The sequence below is a fragment of the Solea senegalensis genome, linkage group LG12 (genome assembly GCF_019176455.1).
Source record: "Solea senegalensis isolate Sse05_10M linkage group LG12, IFAPA_SoseM_1, whole genome shotgun sequence".
In the NCBI taxonomy this organism is placed as follows: Eukaryota; Metazoa; Chordata; class Actinopteri; order Pleuronectiformes; family Soleidae; genus Solea; species Solea senegalensis.
This window is the reverse complement of record NC_058032.1, coordinates 122,003-139,035: the sequence shown is the minus strand read 5'-3', so window position 1 is coordinate 139,035 and position 17,033 is coordinate 122,003. Positions and strand designations below refer to the sequence as shown.

General features: G+C 44.4%; 3 protein-coding genes and 1 long non-coding RNA gene across 8 annotated transcripts; 2 read left to right on the top strand and 2 right to left on the bottom strand.

Moving 5' to 3' along the window:
- The first annotated feature begins 787 nt into the window (after nt 1–787).
- rab33ba (RAB33B, member RAS oncogene family a) lies at nt 788–2,353 on the top strand. The gene is made up of 2 exons (XM_044041084.1): nt 788–1,253; nt 1,616–2,353. Exons 1-2 carry the CDS (start codon nt 1,026–1,028, stop codon nt 2,108–2,110), a joined length of 723 nt encoding a protein of 240 aa, XP_043897019.1. The 5' UTR covers nt 788–1,025; the 3' UTR covers nt 2,111–2,353.
- A 915-nt stretch (nt 2,354–3,268) lies between these two features.
- On the top strand, nt 3,269–3,634 carry LOC122778926. Of its 2 annotated transcripts, none has more exons than XR_006361481.1 (3): nt 3,269–3,304; nt 3,359–3,416; nt 3,598–3,634. It is a non-coding gene; the product is annotated as an uncharacterized LOC122778926 (long non-coding RNA). The 2 variants fall into 2 exon arrangements; XR_006361480.1 differs by having other exon boundaries at nt 3,568–3,609.
- zgc:113425 (uncharacterized protein LOC541425 homolog) lies at nt 3,607–9,752 on the bottom strand. 2 transcript variants are annotated; one of them, XM_044041085.1, is made up of 6 exons: nt 8,825–9,752; nt 7,849–7,908; nt 4,768–4,899; nt 4,305–4,451; nt 3,848–3,905; nt 3,607–3,764 (listed from the first exon to the last, which is right to left on the bottom strand). In XM_044041085.1, the coding sequence occupies exons 1-6, from the start codon at nt 8,987–8,989 to the stop codon at nt 3,652–3,654; spliced, it is 675 nt and encodes a 224-aa protein (XP_043897020.1). In that variant the 5' UTR covers nt 8,990–9,752; the 3' UTR covers nt 3,607–3,651. The 2 variants fall into 2 exon arrangements, with proteins under 2 accessions (XP_043897020.1, XP_043897021.1); XM_044041086.1 differs by having other exon boundaries at nt 3,607–3,761.
- A 1,356-nt stretch (nt 9,753–11,108) lies between these two features.
- setd7 (SET domain containing 7, histone lysine methyltransferase) lies at nt 11,109–16,298 on the bottom strand. Of its 3 annotated transcripts, none has more exons than XM_044041081.1 (8): nt 16,004–16,279; nt 15,065–15,194; nt 14,575–14,776; nt 13,881–14,070; nt 13,494–13,575; nt 13,269–13,386; nt 11,837–11,994; nt 11,109–11,730 (listed from the first exon to the last, which is right to left on the bottom strand). In XM_044041081.1, the coding sequence occupies exons 1-8, from the start codon at nt 16,155–16,157 to the stop codon at nt 11,538–11,540; spliced, it is 1,227 nt and encodes a 408-aa protein (XP_043897016.1). In that variant the 5' UTR covers nt 16,158–16,279; the 3' UTR covers nt 11,109–11,537. The 3 variants fall into 3 exon arrangements, 2 of the variants coding, with proteins under 2 accessions (XP_043897016.1, XP_043897018.1); XR_006361479.1 differs by lacking the exons at nt 11,109–11,730; nt 11,837–11,994 and adding exons at nt 12,370–12,551; nt 12,797–12,898 and having other exon boundaries at nt 16,004–16,298; XM_044041083.1 differs by lacking the exons at nt 11,109–11,730; nt 11,837–11,994 and adding an exon at nt 12,728–12,898 and having other exon boundaries at nt 16,004–16,298.
- Between the last annotated feature and the right edge of the window lie 735 nt (nt 16,299–17,033).

The following is a 17,033-nucleotide window of genomic DNA, read 5'->3' as shown; positions in this document are numbered from 1 at the left end:
ATCTGTTCTAAGTCTAAGTGAAAAAACTGATTAAACTGGTTTACTTGTTTAATTCACCCTAAGTTCAGTATCACCACAATTAACTTTTGTGATTTCGCTGTACTTTGAGGTGCGACAGTAGCTCACAGTAGCTCAGTGACGACTGTGTGTGGGTCTGAGAGGTGAGTGATGCACACGTCTGTTAGTTGTCTCAACACAACAGAAGCTTTATAGAGATACAAACTAACAACAGTGACACTGACACTATAATTAATGTCATTTATAATAAAGTATATAAAGTATAAAGTATATTCTTATAGAGTTACATTCACATCATTAATAGTCAAGCCCTGTGGCTACTCAGTGGTGGTGGTAGTAGGGCCCCCAAATTAAATTCAGGGCCCCATAAAGGTTTGGGCCGGCCTTGAGTGTGGACGTAGATAACAATGAGCAGCGAAATACTCAGATACAGTTCTGTCATGTGACCTGCAGAGGTCGCTCTTTAGCAGGAGGCACGTGTCGTAGTTACATAGTCATAGACTTATGTATCATGTACATAATGTTAACACCTGAAAACACCTGTCTTTTTATGTTTTCAACGACCTTGGGTTTAGTGAAAGGCGCTTTATAAATGTAATTTTTTATTATTATTATTATTATTATTATTATTGTTATTATTATTTGAAGAAGTTAATCTGTGATATTTATCATTTAATCACCGAGTTATAAGAGAGTCTTGTAGGAAGTTGTATTTTTTCCTACGGGACCATGAACGCTACATGAACTGCATCTCGCGAGAAGAGACTTGCACGGATGGTACGTGGCTTCACGGCTTGACAGCTGTGGACTGGGAGGGTTTGTTCAGAGGTAAACACCGTGAATGTTCCGACAGCAGCGGAACGTTCCGTGAACGCAGCGACTTCACGGTGTCACAGAGCGGGGACGATCCCGCTCAAGCACACTCACGCTTCCCCGGCTCGGCTCGGCTCGGCCCCGCTGCAGCTCCTCGCCCGGTCTGTCGGTGTGTGTGTGTGTGTGTGTGTGGTATGGCGGTGAGCGGGTCGTCGGTTGAATTCCCGGGCTCTCTGACGAGCTCCAGTCTTCCACCGCCGAGGACTCGCATCTTCAAGATCATCGTGATCGGGGACTCAGGGGTGGGGAAGACCTGCCTCACTTACCGCTTCTGTGCCGGCAAGTTCCCCGAGAAGACCGAGGCCACGATCGGTGTGGACTTCAGGGAGAGGCTGGTGGATATAGACGGCGAGAGTATCAAGGTGTGTGTGTGTGTGTGCGTGCGCGTGCGCGCGTGCCTGCCTGCGTGTGTGTGGGCGCGCGCGTGCTTTGTTACCTACCTATTTAGGACCTTTCCAGGCACACCTGGACCTCATGGAGACCAAGACTTGGTCCTAATGAGGCAGTAGCACATTTCTAAAGATCTTGTTAAGTTTAGATTAAGGTTAGGTTTAATGATTATACTGTTTACATGTATGAAAGTATGAAAGTGCAGAATAAATGTACAAATTCATTTCCAGATTTTTTAATAGATTCTGTGATTTCTGGATTATTTCAGAAATGTGTTCAGTTTGTTGATTAGAATCTTCTCATGGATGTCCTCTGTCCTCTGTCCTCTGTGAAGATCCAGCTGTGGGACACTGCAGGTCAGGAGCGCTTCAGGAAGTCCATGGTGCAGCACTATTACCGCAACGTCCACGCTGTCGTCTTCGTCTATGACGTCACCAACGCCGCCAGCTTCCGCAGCCTCCCTGCGTGGATTGAGGAGTGTAAGCAGCACGCTCTCGGCACAGAGGTGCCCAGGATCTTAGTCGGGAACAAGTGCGACCTGCAGGACTCGGTGCAGGTGGGCACGGATGTGGCGCAGCAGTTTGCCGATGCCCACTCCATGCCCCTGTTTGAGACATCTGCAAAAAACCCAAACAGCCCAGGAGGAGGCAGCTGTGGAAACAGTGACCACGTAGAAGCCATTTTCATGACGGTGGCTCACAAGCTCAAGTCTCAGAAGCCTCTGGTGTTGAGTCAACCTCCCGGAGGATCAGGAGGAACCATCAACCTGAGCAGGGTGATGAACGACCGAGGCGAGGGGAACACGGGCTGGGGCTGCAGCAGCTGCTGAGGACCAGACGTGGAGATGAAATGGCTTCACTGCTGTGTGTGTTTACCATGTGACTGTTGACTCATGGAATGAGAAGCATTTCAGCGTCAGCGTGACTTTAATTCCATGTCGTTATCAATCGACTTCCATTGTTGAGTTTAGAGTTTTAGATGCACTCAGGATGATCTCATGTTGACTGTTGTCCTGGTGTGTGTGTGGGACTGCTCTGATGAATAAAAGTTGAAGAGACAACAGAACAGAAAACACATTCTAACTTTTCTTATGTGACTATTGAAGAGAATGATACTGAATTATTGAGTCACAAACATGTTCATCACACAGTAGAATTAATATATATCCAATATACAGACATCATCATCATCCATCATCTGTCTGAAGAAACTCAGTGCTGCTCACAGTCACATGAATCGTTTAAAAGACAAATGTCCTTATCTCGCTGTCTTTGTTCTTCATAGCATAGAACCTTTTTATTTTGGTGTCTGTGGAGACAGAGTGAGCAGGTGAGTGGAGACAGACGTCTTCATACAGCAGCAGCACTGGATTCTACTGCTGAAAATAAGAACAAACATCAATATGTCCTCGATTGCTCCGTCTCCCTGCTTTCAGGTGTGAGTGCAGCACACTGAACAACAGTGAGACGCTGAGACACACATTAGCATCACTGTGGTTGTTTGTTGTGTCCACAGCTGGTTCTGTGGCTGCTCCACTCACGTCAATGTCATCATCTTCATCCTCATCAAAGATCCAGTCGCAAACCACATGTCCTCTTCACTGATGAACACATGAACGTAGAATCAGCTCACTTCTTTCACCACAGCCACAAACGATTAATGCTGCTGCTGCTGCTGCTGCTCGTCTCATTCCTCACACTCAGAACGTTCCTGAACGATGTTGATCCACAGGGACTTCTGAATGAAACCAGGGACAAATAAAAAGGGAAACATGTGCAACCTTGCAATAAATGACCAAGAACACAAACACTGTGTCGTCACTTCTCTTTAGAAACTCAAGTTTTATTCATTAAATACAAATAAAATCTTTACAAATTAGAAAAACATGTCACATACACAAGTATTTGGTTTCAATGAAATCTTTGGACAAAGAGCAAAGACGTGGTTTTACAGACTCGGTCCAGTCATTCAAACACACGACAGCTGAGTTCAGGTCAGTCTTTACTGTGTGAGACAGGATCAGGTCAGTCTGCTGTGTGAGACAGGATCAGGTCAGTCTACCGTGAGACAGGATCAGGTCAGTCTGCTGTGTGAGACAGGATCAGGTCAGTCTTTACTGTGTGAGACAGGATCAGGTCAGTCAGTAAGACAGGATCAGGTCAGTCTTTACTGTGTGAGACAGGATCAGGTCAGTCTTACTGTGAGTGAGACAGGTCATCAGGGCAGTCGGGGCCTTACTGTGTGAGACAGGATCATCAGTCAGTCTGCTGTGTGAGACAGGATCAGGTCAGTCTTTACTGTGTGAGACAGCATCAGGTCAGTCTGCTGTGTGAGACAGGATCAGGTCAGTCTTTACTGTGTGAGACAGGATCAGGTCAGTCTGCTGTACGGAGGCAGTCTGGACGGCCTCTCCTCGTCCTCCTCAGCAGTGTCTTGCTCTGTGGAATTCACTGGAGAGTTGAAGAGCCTGTTGTCGCCTCCTGCTGGACGTAGAAGAGAGCTACATCATCACAGACTGACAAGAAACTACACAACAACCTCTGTTGAGTTTAAGTTGAAGACTTACCTTGCCAGGTACAAACCATCTCCGTGTCCCCGAGGTCACACTGAGGAACGAGTGTCTCCTACACACACACACACACACACACAGTTTCTTTAGATTATCCAAAAATTACATTTAATTCCCATAAATACCCATGGAAATTTTCCAATCTGGAATATTTCCATGGAACTGCATGGATTTTTCACTCAGAGTTTCTTTGGTTATTTTTAAAGTGACAACAATCATCTGACAACCACTGGGCATCAAACTACCAACCCTGTGTTTAATAGACGACCTGCTGTACCTCCTGATCCTTCCCATAATAATAATAATAATAGTAATAATCAGTTACTTATGAGTGTGAGATTTCAAAGGTCACTAAGAATTCTTCTTGTTAATGATCAGCTGTGTGTGACATCATTCCTATTATTATTATTATTATTATTATTACTATTATCATCATCATTAAAGTCAGTGGTACCAGTCCAGTCCTGGCATCATAGCAGCCACAGCAGGGGAGACTGCGACAGCCGACGTAGCCGATGAGAGCGGACAGAACCAGGCTGATGGTGCAGGACAGCAGGACGGTGGCATTGGCTGCTTTCACCATGCGATGAAGCACAAAGGTCTGAACAGAGACACAGAGGATGTGACGATGTGACAGCAGCTGCAAACTGTACATACAACAACAATCCTTCATTCATGTGTGTGTAGAATGTAGGGAAGCACGATATTGGACTATTGACAGGAGACAGAACAAGTACGGGTTCTACACAGAAGTAAATCAAGCCAACACCTGGTTTGGGTTTTTCATGTAGACTAGAACAAGGTTTGTCAATCACTGCTCTGCATGTTTCTTTGAATCAGGACCAGGATTGACAAATGCTGGACCAGAGGAAGTCTTTGTCATGTTGCATCATGTAATGCATGTGTGTGGCGTTTACCACTTGTGGACTGTCGTGGTGGTGAAAGACGTCTTCGTCCTCCTCTCCGTACGTGAGCGTCAGGCAGGCGTAACCAGACACAGCAAACACAGCCACACAGGAGAGAGCTGCAGTCGCCACCATCACACTCACCTGCACAGACACACACGCAGACGCAGACGCAGACACACACGCACATGCACACAAACACCAGCTGTCACAGTGGATCCTCACCACTCTGTGAACAATCTGGTATATTTTTCTACAGTGAGCAACTGCAACTGCTCGTCTGTCAGGAATAATCCCACCATTGTAATGGACTAGTTAAAATAAATAGTAATAAAAAAATGGACTAGTTATAATAAATAATAATAAAAAATTGACTAGTTATAATAAATAATAATTAAAAAATTGACTAGTTATAATAAATAATAATAATACATGGACTAGTTATAATAAATAATAATAAAAATGGGCTAGTTATAATAAATAATAATAAAAATGGACTAGTTATAATAAATTATATTAAAAAATTGACTACTTATAATAAATAATAAGAAATGGACTAGTTATAATAAATAATAAAAAATGGACTAGTTATAATAAATAAACAAACAATTGACTAGTTATAATAAATAAACAAACAATTGACTAGTTAACTAGTAACTAGTACTAAATCCAAATGATATGACTTAATAAAATACCGCACGGTGCAGATGATTTACAGGGCTGCCAACAAAAACCTCCCTCACAATCTACAGGTATTATTCCTGAACAGAGGGGAGGGACACAACCTAAGAGGGAACATGTGGTTCAGGCAGAGAAGGGTAAGAACTACATTAAAATCCTTTACCGTATCGTTCACGGGGGTCAGACAGTGGAATAATCTGGATGAGGAGATGAAAAAATCAGCAAAACTGAGTGTATTTAAAAAAGATGACTGTAGAGATGAGTATGTAGAGATGACTATTAATCAATACAGAATGACCCAGGAGGAAAGTACGACAAAGGTCAGGGACAAAAATCTGTAGACACTGTCGAGGATGTCGAGGATGTGGAGGATGTGTACATATTCACATTCATGACAATTGGAATGCTCTCCCTGAGAAGTGGTATGTTCCTGCAATACCGGAAACTGAGAAAGATCGGCAATGAGCTGATCAATGTGAGGGTGAAAAGCGCAATAACACAGAAGGCCATGGTTGGGCTGCACTCCGACGTCTCCACAACCCTCGCGTACGTGACAAGAATGGAGAAGCAAAGCGAGGCGAATCCTACAGATGAGATGGATGACTAAAGGGAAAAAAAAAAAAAAAAAGATGAATTGACCTCCATTGATTGGATCATTTTCTGACTTTTGGGAAATGAACATGACAAGCAGCAAGTCGAGACTGTCACTCACGACGGAATATTATGGACACATAGACTACATCTCTGAGTGCTACCTCATGCTGAAACATGTTTTTGTCAAATGTCATAAGAAAAGAATAACTATGTATTTTATGATGATAATGGGGGCGGGACTAGATAAGCTTTCGCTTCTCCCGCTTTCCCTTTTGGTTATGTGTATTGTGTGAACTACACTGATTAGTGATGAGTGATCTGAATGTCATGACCGAAAAATAAACGTATAAATAAATAAATAGTTAGACTAGTTATAATACATAATAATAAAAAATGGACTTGTTATAATAAACAAAAATTGACTAGTTATAATAAATAATAACAAAAAGGACTAGTTATAATAAATAATAATAAAAAACGACTAGTTATAATAAATCATATTAAAAATGGACTAGTTATAATAAATAATATAAAAAAATGGACTAGTTATAATAAATAATAATAAAAAAATGGACTAGTTATAATAAATAATAATAAAATAGGAGGCCAGTGTTAAATCTTACTGATCTGTACCTGGTGAGATTATTTCTGCCACTCAGACACTAGTTTGCTGACAAACTTCCACTGAATTGACATACAAGTAAAATCCTGTGCTTTTTACTCAACACAATATAAACTTGTTGTCCCTGCGTGCGTGCTCCGGTTTCCTCTCACAGTACTAAAACATGTAGATTTGGAGATTAGGTAAATTGGAAACTCTGTCCAGGGTGAACCGCGCCTTTAGCTCCATGTCAACTGGGATTAGGCACAGTATGACAGAAAATGTTTTTAATCCCATGGTGACAATGAAAGCGGTAATGGGTCCACGCCTAATCGAGCTGTTTTTGATTGCAGTAAACAAAGAGTACAGTGCTTGCAGGTGTCGCTGAATGCATTCAACATTTTGCACCATGTCCATGTTCCATCATGTGGAGGAGATTCACTTTCTCTGGGTCACCTGATCAGACCCTCGTCTACTTCAGTAGAGACTTGACACTTTATCCATGACGATTTTTCCCTGTCAGCCTTCAAATGTGTTGCTTTGCATCCAAAACAATCTGTCTTTGCACCGACTGCAGCTAAACGACTACTTTTTCCTTTAGTCCATAAAGTTCCACAGGTCATTTTTACAAAAGCTTGGGTTCATCAGTCACTCACAGAATGATTTAACAGAACGGTTCAGTGCCACAGTCACATGATAAACACAGTCCAGCAGGTGCAGGCAGCAGCAGCATCATGACTGATGTCCATACTGCTGTAGCAGATGTTCCATGTTTTAGACTCAGTTCCCTCACAGGAGTTCCCACACAGGTGTTCCCACACAGGTGTTCCCACACAGGTGTTCCCACACAGGTGTTAATTATTAATTATTAAAAAAGTGGATTAAATAATCTTAGGCTTCTTCCTGCTCCTTTTCAGACACATTTTATTTTTTTATTTACTTTGTTTATTGTGTTTGTTTTGCACAATTCTTTGTGCGTTTTGTTATTTAAGTGTATTATGTTCACATGTTTGAAATCATAAAGCCTTCACTTATTCATTCTTTTCAAATTTCTGCCAATAAACAATAATATATGTTACAAACTAACATGAATGGTAAATAAACGTGAATTTGTTTCTGATGAAGACCAGAAATAAAGCTCCTTACGTTACTGTGATAATTCATCAGGTTCGATTAATATTAAACATTCTAATTCTCCAGAAAACAGAAAAACTCACCAACACAGAGTGTTTCCTTTGAGAGGCGAACAGGGCCAGGACACCTGGAGAGGCCATGGCCTGTGAGCAGGGGGACAGACACACAGACAGATGAACAGACACACAGGCAGGTGAACAGACAGGTGAACAGACACACAGGCAGGTGAACAGACAGGTGAACAGACACACAGGCAGGTGAACAGACAGGTGAACAGTGAACAGACACACAGGCAGCAGGTGAACAGACAGGTGAATGGTAGGACACACAGGCAGGTGGACACAGACAGTGAACAGACACACAGACAGGTGAACAGACAGGTGAAAAGACACACAGGCAGGTGGACAGACAGGTGAACAGACACATTGCGGCAGGTGAACAGACACACAGACAGTTGAACAGACACACAGGAAGGTGTACCAACACACAGACAGGTACAGATACACAGACAGGTGTACAGACACACAGACAGGTGTACAGACACACAACCGTGGGTGGGCCAGACACAGACAGGTGAACAGACAGGTGAAAATACACATAGGCAGGTGGAGGACACACAGACAGGTGAATAGACACAGGAAGGTGAACATACAGGTGAACAGACACACAGGCAGGTGAACAGACAGGGTGAACATGACACAGGCAGGTGGACAGACAGGTGACAGACACAGGCAGGTGGACAGACAGGGTGAACAGACACAGGCAGGTGGACAGACAGGTGAACAGACACACAGGCAGGTGAACAGACACACAGACAGGTGAATAGACACACAGGCAGGTGTACCAACACAGAGAGACAGGTGTACAGACACACAGAGACAGGTGTACAGACACACAGACAGGTGTAGTTAGACATTACAGGCAGGTGTGTACAACACACAGACAGGTGTACAGATACACAGACAGGTGTACAGACACACAGACAGGTGTACAGACACACAGACAGGTGGCCAGACACACAGGCAGACAGACAGGTGTACATGTGTATTCCGGGCTCACCAGTCCTCCCCACAGCGGCGTCCTGGTGCTGCTCAGCGCTGTATCTTTGCGGAAAGCCGCGTCCATGAAGCCGCAGACCACACACAGTCCCGCACAGGCCACCTGCAGGACACCGAGGACTAGCACGCTCCTCTGGTTAAAAACCAGGTACCTGTATCGGTCCATGTCCGGCTCTGAACCTGCTTCACTTCCTGTCAACGGTCGGCGCGTGGACTTTGCCGCTGTTCGTGTGAACACGGAAGTGTCGTGGTTTCATTCCAGGCTTCGTCTCGCAGCTGCTGCTTCAACAGTTTATCATTAACCTGAGCAGCAGGTAAACTACTGCCCACAGTGTGGACTGTCAGGCTGATGGCTCCGCCCACCTTTACCTCTCTGTAATGGAGCATGATGTGGGCGGGGCATAGTAGAGCGGGAGTTTTCTCTTCTGAAAGCTACTTTGACAAAATGAAAAGTGTTTTTTTTAACATTATTCTTAGATCTTATTTCTACAAAGGAGTATTAGGGCCAGCCAAAAAAAAGTCAGGCATAAAAATAAATGAATTCATTAAATATCTATCTAGTACTATAGTCGATGGCCATGACTACCTCTACAGACGCCTCGATCAAGCAGTACTTCAGGATCGGCTATAATGATAAGAAAATTCTCTCTCTTTTGGCTCATAAACACGTGTGGTGATAAGTATTAGGACGCTAAAGAGACTGTGTCGGAAGCTTGGTTTGTTCAGGAGGGTAAACCATACAAACTTGGAGCAGGTGGCCGCATTCATACAAAATGAAATAGCTGCAACAGGGCAGATGCAGAGGTACCGATGGTTGCACCTGCGTGTGATCCAGAGAGGGTACGTTGTATCACTGGTTGCACCTGCGTGCGATCCAGAGAGGGTATGTTGTATCACTGGTTGCAAATGTGTGTGATCCAGAGACGGTATGTTGTATCACTGGTTGCACCGCGCGATCCAGAGAGGGTATGTTGTATCACCTGCCATGCTGACTGGTTTGCATTATGTTGTATCACCGGTTGCACCATCCAGAGAGGGTATGTTGTATCACTGGTTGCAAATGTGTGATCCAGAGACGGTATGTTGTATCACTGGTTGCAGATTATGTTGTATCACTGGTTGCAGCATCCAGAGAGGGTATGTTGTATCACTGGTTGCAAAATGTGTGCCGATGATCCAGAAGTTGTATCACTGGTTGCACCTGCATCCAGAGAGGGTATGTTGTATCACTGGTTGCACCTGCGTGCGATCCAGAGAGGGTATGTTGTATCACTGGTTGCAAATGTGTGTGATCCAGAGACGGTATGTTGTATCACTGGTTGCACCTGTGTGCGATCCAGAGACGGCAACTGATCAAGTTGCTCGATCCCGTCGGTGTAGAGCTCAGACAGACGCTGCGTTGTCATTGCTGAGCTCTGGTGGAAACAATCACTTCTGCTACATCATGTTAGTATATTATTATCAAACCTAGTGTGTTTTTAACACCTGACGTAGATAATGTTATCATCAAGCACAAACAATAAAAGAAATAAGATAATGAAATGCTCTAGCTGCGCCCCCTGGTGGTTAATATCAATGTCATTATTTAAAGCTGCAGTATGTAAATGCCTCTGTTAGGTCTTCACCAACAGAAACAATGTAGCATTATTTGTTTGCTGCCTCTGTGAAAGGTAACTTGGCTCATAGGCAGAGGGTTGCTGGTTCAAATCCCGCTGATCAAGCAACTCAACCATCATTGCTCCTTTAGTACTAAATGTTATCCATCAATTGATAGTAAACAGCGCCCCATAGAGGCCAGAGCGGGGACAACACCTTCAGCACTGGACAGCTCCACAGAGGAAGTAAATGTCGTCACTGTCTGACACACGCTCAGTCCCACAGGCTCCTCCCTCTATAAACAACAACTAATGAATTCTTTCTCTCAGTCCATGACACATTCAGGCAGAGAACACATTTCATTCACTTTACTTTCTCCAGGAGATGATTCACAACGTGCCAGCTGAGCTCTGAATGTCAGCATCACCCTGGTCTGTCAGTGAAGTGATGGCCGCGCTTCATGGCAGCAGGACCTGAGACGGGTCCAGACCAGTTCCCCCCTCAGATGAGTAGTCCTGAGACTCTGAGATGTTGATGTTGAGCGCTGCCTGGTGTTTTCCTGCTGAATGTGACCACAGACGTTCAGTTGCATTATGCACATTATACACACTGTTCCATCCATCCATCATCTACCGCTTTATCCTCCACCAAATCCACTACATAAAGTATCAGATTGCGTTCATAAAGAATGATTTTCTTTAGCTTAGACTTTATTTTTAGCATCTGAAAACAGGCTCTTATGTTCTTCTGTCAACTTACAAATAGTAAATATTAGAATACTTATCTAATGACACATGAACTCAATAGTGTCTTCAACATACTGTATATATGTGAAAAGACTACGATGAGAAGATTTAGGCACCTGTGAAAGAATTCTGTCAAATCATAAAAATAACTTCTACAGAAAGCTGCTTGTCCTTCATGTTTATGAGCTGCAGGAGGCTGTGACACAGCTGTCGTCATGGAGACACACACACACACTGTAAACGTTTGTAAAACTATTGGCAGAGTAACAGCATTGCTGTGTGTTTGCAGTGTTTCTCAGTCACTGATCATCAGAGGATGTGATGTCATGTCAGGTGGTAGCACAGGCACAGATTGACATCACTGATCATCGGTCATTGGCTGGTGGGATCCACCTGCCTTTGCTGAAACGCCTCCAGCTCCTGTTTGTACCAATCAGGAGCCTCTGGGCCGTTTTTGCCCAACAGACCGTGGTCGTAGCCATAGGAGACGGTGAGCTCCTCCTCTTTCTGCACCGCTCTCAGCGTCCGGATGCACTTGATCAGCCCGAAGCGAGGATGGACGTACCTGCGGAAGAACACACAAGAAACAAAGTCCAATCAATCACTTTATGATTTGAAACTGTCTGAACGAACCAGACGCTGCTTTATGTTTAATATTTATTAAAACTCACGGTTCAAACTTGCAGTTAGGACTGAATGAGTGGTTTGCTTTGTGAGCCAGAGACGCACAGTATCTGTCCATCTGGTCAAAGGGCGGAGGGACATCGATCACAGTGTCTTCATCCACTGAGATGGTGTTTCCATTCAGAGACCAGTCTCTGCTGTCCACCTGAGGGCCACACACACACATTAGGACCAGTCTCTGCTGTCCACCTGAGGGCACACACACACACCAGCTGTCCACCTGAGGGCCACACACACACACACACATTAGGACCAGTCTCTGCTGTCCACCTGAGGGCACACACACACACACACATTAGGACCAGTCTCTGTCCACCTGACACACACACATACATTAGGACCAGTTCTGCTGTCCACCTGAGGGCCACACACACACACACACACACACACATTAGGACCAGTCTCTGCTGTCCACCTGAGGGCCACACACACACACACACACACACACACACACACACACACACACACACACACACACACACACACACACACACACACACACACACATTAGGACCTCTGCTGTCCACCTGAGGGCACACACACACACACACACACACACACACACACACTAGGACCAGTCTCTGCTGTCCACCTGAGGGCCACACACACACACACACACATACATTAGGACCAGTCTCTGCTGTCCACCTGAGGGCCACACACACACACACACACACATTAGGACCAGTCTCTGCTGTCCACCTGAGGCACACACACACACACACACACACACACACACACACACACACACACACACACACACACACACACACACACACACACACACACACATATTAGGACCTGTCTCTGCTGTCCACCTGAGGGCCACACACACACACACACACACACACACATTAGGACCTGTCTCTGCTGTCCACCTGGGGCCACACACACACACACACACACACACACACACACACACATTAGGACCAGTCTCTGCTGTCCACCTGAGGGCCACACACACACACACACACACACACACATTAGGACCTGTCTCTGCTGTCCACCTGAGGGCAACACACACATTAGGACCAGTCTCTGCTGTCCACCTGAGGGCCACACACACATTTAACCTGTTATTTTCAGAGGAAAACGCTGTAGTGAAGATGAAACACTGTCATGAATCACATGACAGTGTTCTCTGACCTGTGATCAGGTCTCTGCAGACCCTTGTTCAGGTCTCTGCAGACCCGTGTTCAGGTCTCTGCAGACCCGTGTTCAGGTCTCTGCAGAGACCCGTGTTCAGGTCTCTGCAGACCCGTGTTCAGGTCTCTGCCTGATGCACGGCTCATTGTTCCATAGGTTTCACCACATATGGCTGAGGACCAGACACTGAGACATATATCACATGATCCATGCAGAATGATTTTGAGTGCGTGCGTGTAAGCGTGCGTGTGCGCGTGTGTGTGTGTGTCGTACCTCCGAGTGTGTGATGCGTACTCCATTATAGAAAGATACCACAGTGTCTGCGTCAGCATCCATCTTGGCAAACAAACCCTGTCCTGCTCCTTTAATTGTAGAATCTGCCACAAACACCCTGACAGACACAAGAGTATGAGGACCAGTGTCCACAGTGTCCACAGTGTCCAGTGTCCACAGGACCAGGGACGATCAGGTCAGGACGGGAGGGACACACACACTCACCTGTCGCTCTCGTAGGGGTCAGGCAGCAGAGTGTGTGTGGCGATACAGGTGGATGTGGACTTGTCGTGTGAGTACACAGGACCTTAAACACACATGATTGTGTTCATTCACTTTGTTACTCATCTGGAAAATGTGTGTAGAAATATGAGCGACTCAAAAAAGATTTGGTTTAAATTCATGCAAAATTCAGCTCTCTACATCCTGCTCTCTGCCGCCCTCTTCCTCTATCAGAGGTACTGCAGCTTCACAGCAGCAGGCTTGTTTTACAGTGTCACAGCTTTTATATCCAGACACATGTTCAGGACAAACATCTCAGCTAGCTAAACAAAGGCAGCAGTGTAGGAGCCATGCTAACATGCTAACTAGCATGAACGAGTGTGTACTGACTGTGTGGTGGGACGTCAAAGCGAGGCCTCCCACTCTCGCTGCAGGTCAGAGAGGCGAGCCGAGCCTCGATCAGCTCCCCGTCCACAAAGCTTCCCAGCAGAGCCGTGCGTCCGTCTGGGTAAACGTAGGCTATTGATCCTCCGCTCATCTCCCCGTCCTCGTTCACCTCCCCACACACACAGCCGCCGTCCTGGACACAGCACAGTACACACCAACTATTCGTGTGTACATTATGAGCTGTGACTTTATTATATATCATTATTATTACTGTTATTATTATTGTTATCACAGGACACCAACTGAACTGGACGTTTAAATCATTGAGGATAATCTAAATATATAAGTTGGCAAAATCCCTCTACTTGAAGCTCTTACTTACTTCTAGCTCTTATTTGTACCCAAATGTTTAAATGCACTTTTGTAAGTCGCTTTGGATAAAAGCGTCTGCTAAATGACATGTAATGTAATGTAATGTAATGCAAAAGGTGTAACAGAAGTTAGTTATTTTAATATGAAGTAAATATGTTGTGACCATGACTACAGTAACAGTAGTCATTAGTTTACATTATCTTCAGAATACGTTCACCTCTTTAACTTTCTAAATCTTTGACTCCAGTGATTTTACGTCAGTTGTTGATCCACAGCTACAAATTTAAATGTGTGTTACACTTTGACTAACTGTCAGCTGACTCACAGGATAGTAGTTCCAGCACGGCCCACAGCGGCTGTTGTCTTTGTACTGGCCTTTAAACACCAGACGACCGTCTGCATCAAACTCCTGCGCGAGGCCGTTGAGCTCGCCGTCCGTGTACGTGCCGTGGAGGACGCCGCCGTCTTCATACGTGTACACACCCTGGCCCTGCAGAGCGTCGTCTACATAGAAGCCCTCCAGTGTACTGCAGGGAGGAGATACATTACAATAGCAGATGACAGTGTCACAACACAACAACACAACAACACAACAACACAGACATGGGTTATCAGAATGAACTACGCTGATATGCACACGTCTGATCATTATTCCACATTTTCCTGTTTATTTTATTTTATAGTGATTCTCTTTTTAACTGTATCTTAGATTTTAAGTCAAGACATTTTTCACAGCTCACTCGAGACTCTGAACTCGTGTAATTACGTAAAACAATCCCTGAGTTTTCTTTGTTTCAAATCACACGTGTCTTTACCTTCCATCAAAGAAGAAGAACTTGCCCTTTCCATTCTTCTCACCATGGATGAAGTTTCCTTCAAAGCGATCACTGGACGAGTATGTGACAGTGCACTGACCATGAGGCTGACCGTCGTCATCCAGTGGCCCTGAACACACACACACACACACAGGGGACATCTCAGTAAGGGTTTTTTAATCAATATTGAGATTATTTATGGAGATCATTTATTGGTAATGTCATGATTTATTTAATGATTGTTCAAATTTGCTTTTTACATGAGTAAACATAAATTGGCAGGACTTACTGTGTGTACAAGCAATGAAAGCTGACAGATAAGGAGGAAACAGATGATCTTATATTATACTATTGTGTGTTTTTGATGATATTAGGTCTCAATAAATCATGAGGTCCCTCACGCTTGTGGCTCTTTAAGACTGTAGATGAGGTTTATTAAGTCATTCACTGTTGTCCCAACAAGCCAAATCCACCAAGAACAACTTACTGTGAGAGCTTTGTATGCATGATAACATCCATGTGGTAAACAATGAGTCATCGTTTCATTTCAGTGTTGATGTGACGTGATCTGATGTGAGGACGCTGTGATTTTAAATCACAGGCCAAATTCTCTCAAAGTCATTTAATAAAAACGTGAACATTCATTCTGGGTGTTTTCATGCTCTCATCACTTTCTCTAACGTGAACATGAGTCAGACGTGGTATGAGCTCACGTGCAGCCGCCATGACGACAGCGGGACACACGCAGCAGCCAGGCCGCGCTCTGTCGCCTGTCAAGCGGCGTTGCGACTCAACTCGAGTCCCCGGCGCTACGTGTTAGCGGCGGGGCCTACAGAAGACTGACGTCACGGAGATGTAAGTGTCCGGTAACCGTGAGCAGAGCAACCGCAGAAACACGTCGTTCATAACACACAGTTGTTGACACAGAGACACAGTTACCTTCCACCAGCTCCTCTACATTCTCATCATCGCTGTCCATGCTGCTCTGACACGCGCTCCGCCCGCCGCACACGCTCACAAGCGCGCGCGCATGCGCACACACGCGTTTCTCGTGTTCTCGTGTTAAAAAGTCATAATTATGAGATGAAGTCATAAACAGTTCTAATAAGCTATAAAGTCATGATGATGAGATAACGGAATAAAAAAAGAGGCATAATTACGGGACAAACTCATAATGAGACATGAAGGGTCTTAAAGAGTTATAACGAGGACATAAATACTGCGGTCAAGTGAGCCGTCATTCGCTTTTAAGTGCGCCCGTGCAGTCGAACTTACGGTAAATGCTGGGCGTCGGCTGAGAATCAGCTCTTGATACCGAGCGAGATCACTTCCGGTTTTCAAAATAAGACAAGTGCTATCAATCGAGCTGATTTTAAGACATTGTGTCACATTGTCCAGAAGCTATTGAACTAAATATTTTCCTTAACTTATTTAGATTTTCTCTGTACAATAACAACACATTGGCCCATAAGTTCTGACAATGGTTGGTACAGTTGAACTCAGGAGCATGTTGACTACGCACTGACTTATTATCGAACATTTTTACTGTATACTTTTTGAGAAATTAATACTCAAAGTCGTCTCTTTTTTACTCAGAAAAAGGCAGAAAACTCCATATTTACTGTACAATAAAATCCCTTTGGCCCATAAGTTCTGACAATGGTTGGTACAGTTGAACTCAGGAGCATGCTGACTACTCCCTCACTTATTATCAAAGTTATAGAGTTTCTGCTTTTTTCCGAGTAAAAAAAGAGACAACTTTGATGCTTAATATCTCAAAAATTATACTGTAAAAATGTTTGTTACTTATGGGCCAAAGTGATTTTGTTGTACAGTGAAAATCTAAATAAATTAGGGAAAATATTTAGTTCAATAGCTTCTGGACAATGTGACCCAATGTCTTAAATTCAGCTTGATTTATTGCCCTTGTATTAGTAACGTCTTATTTTGAAAACCGGAAGTGATCGCA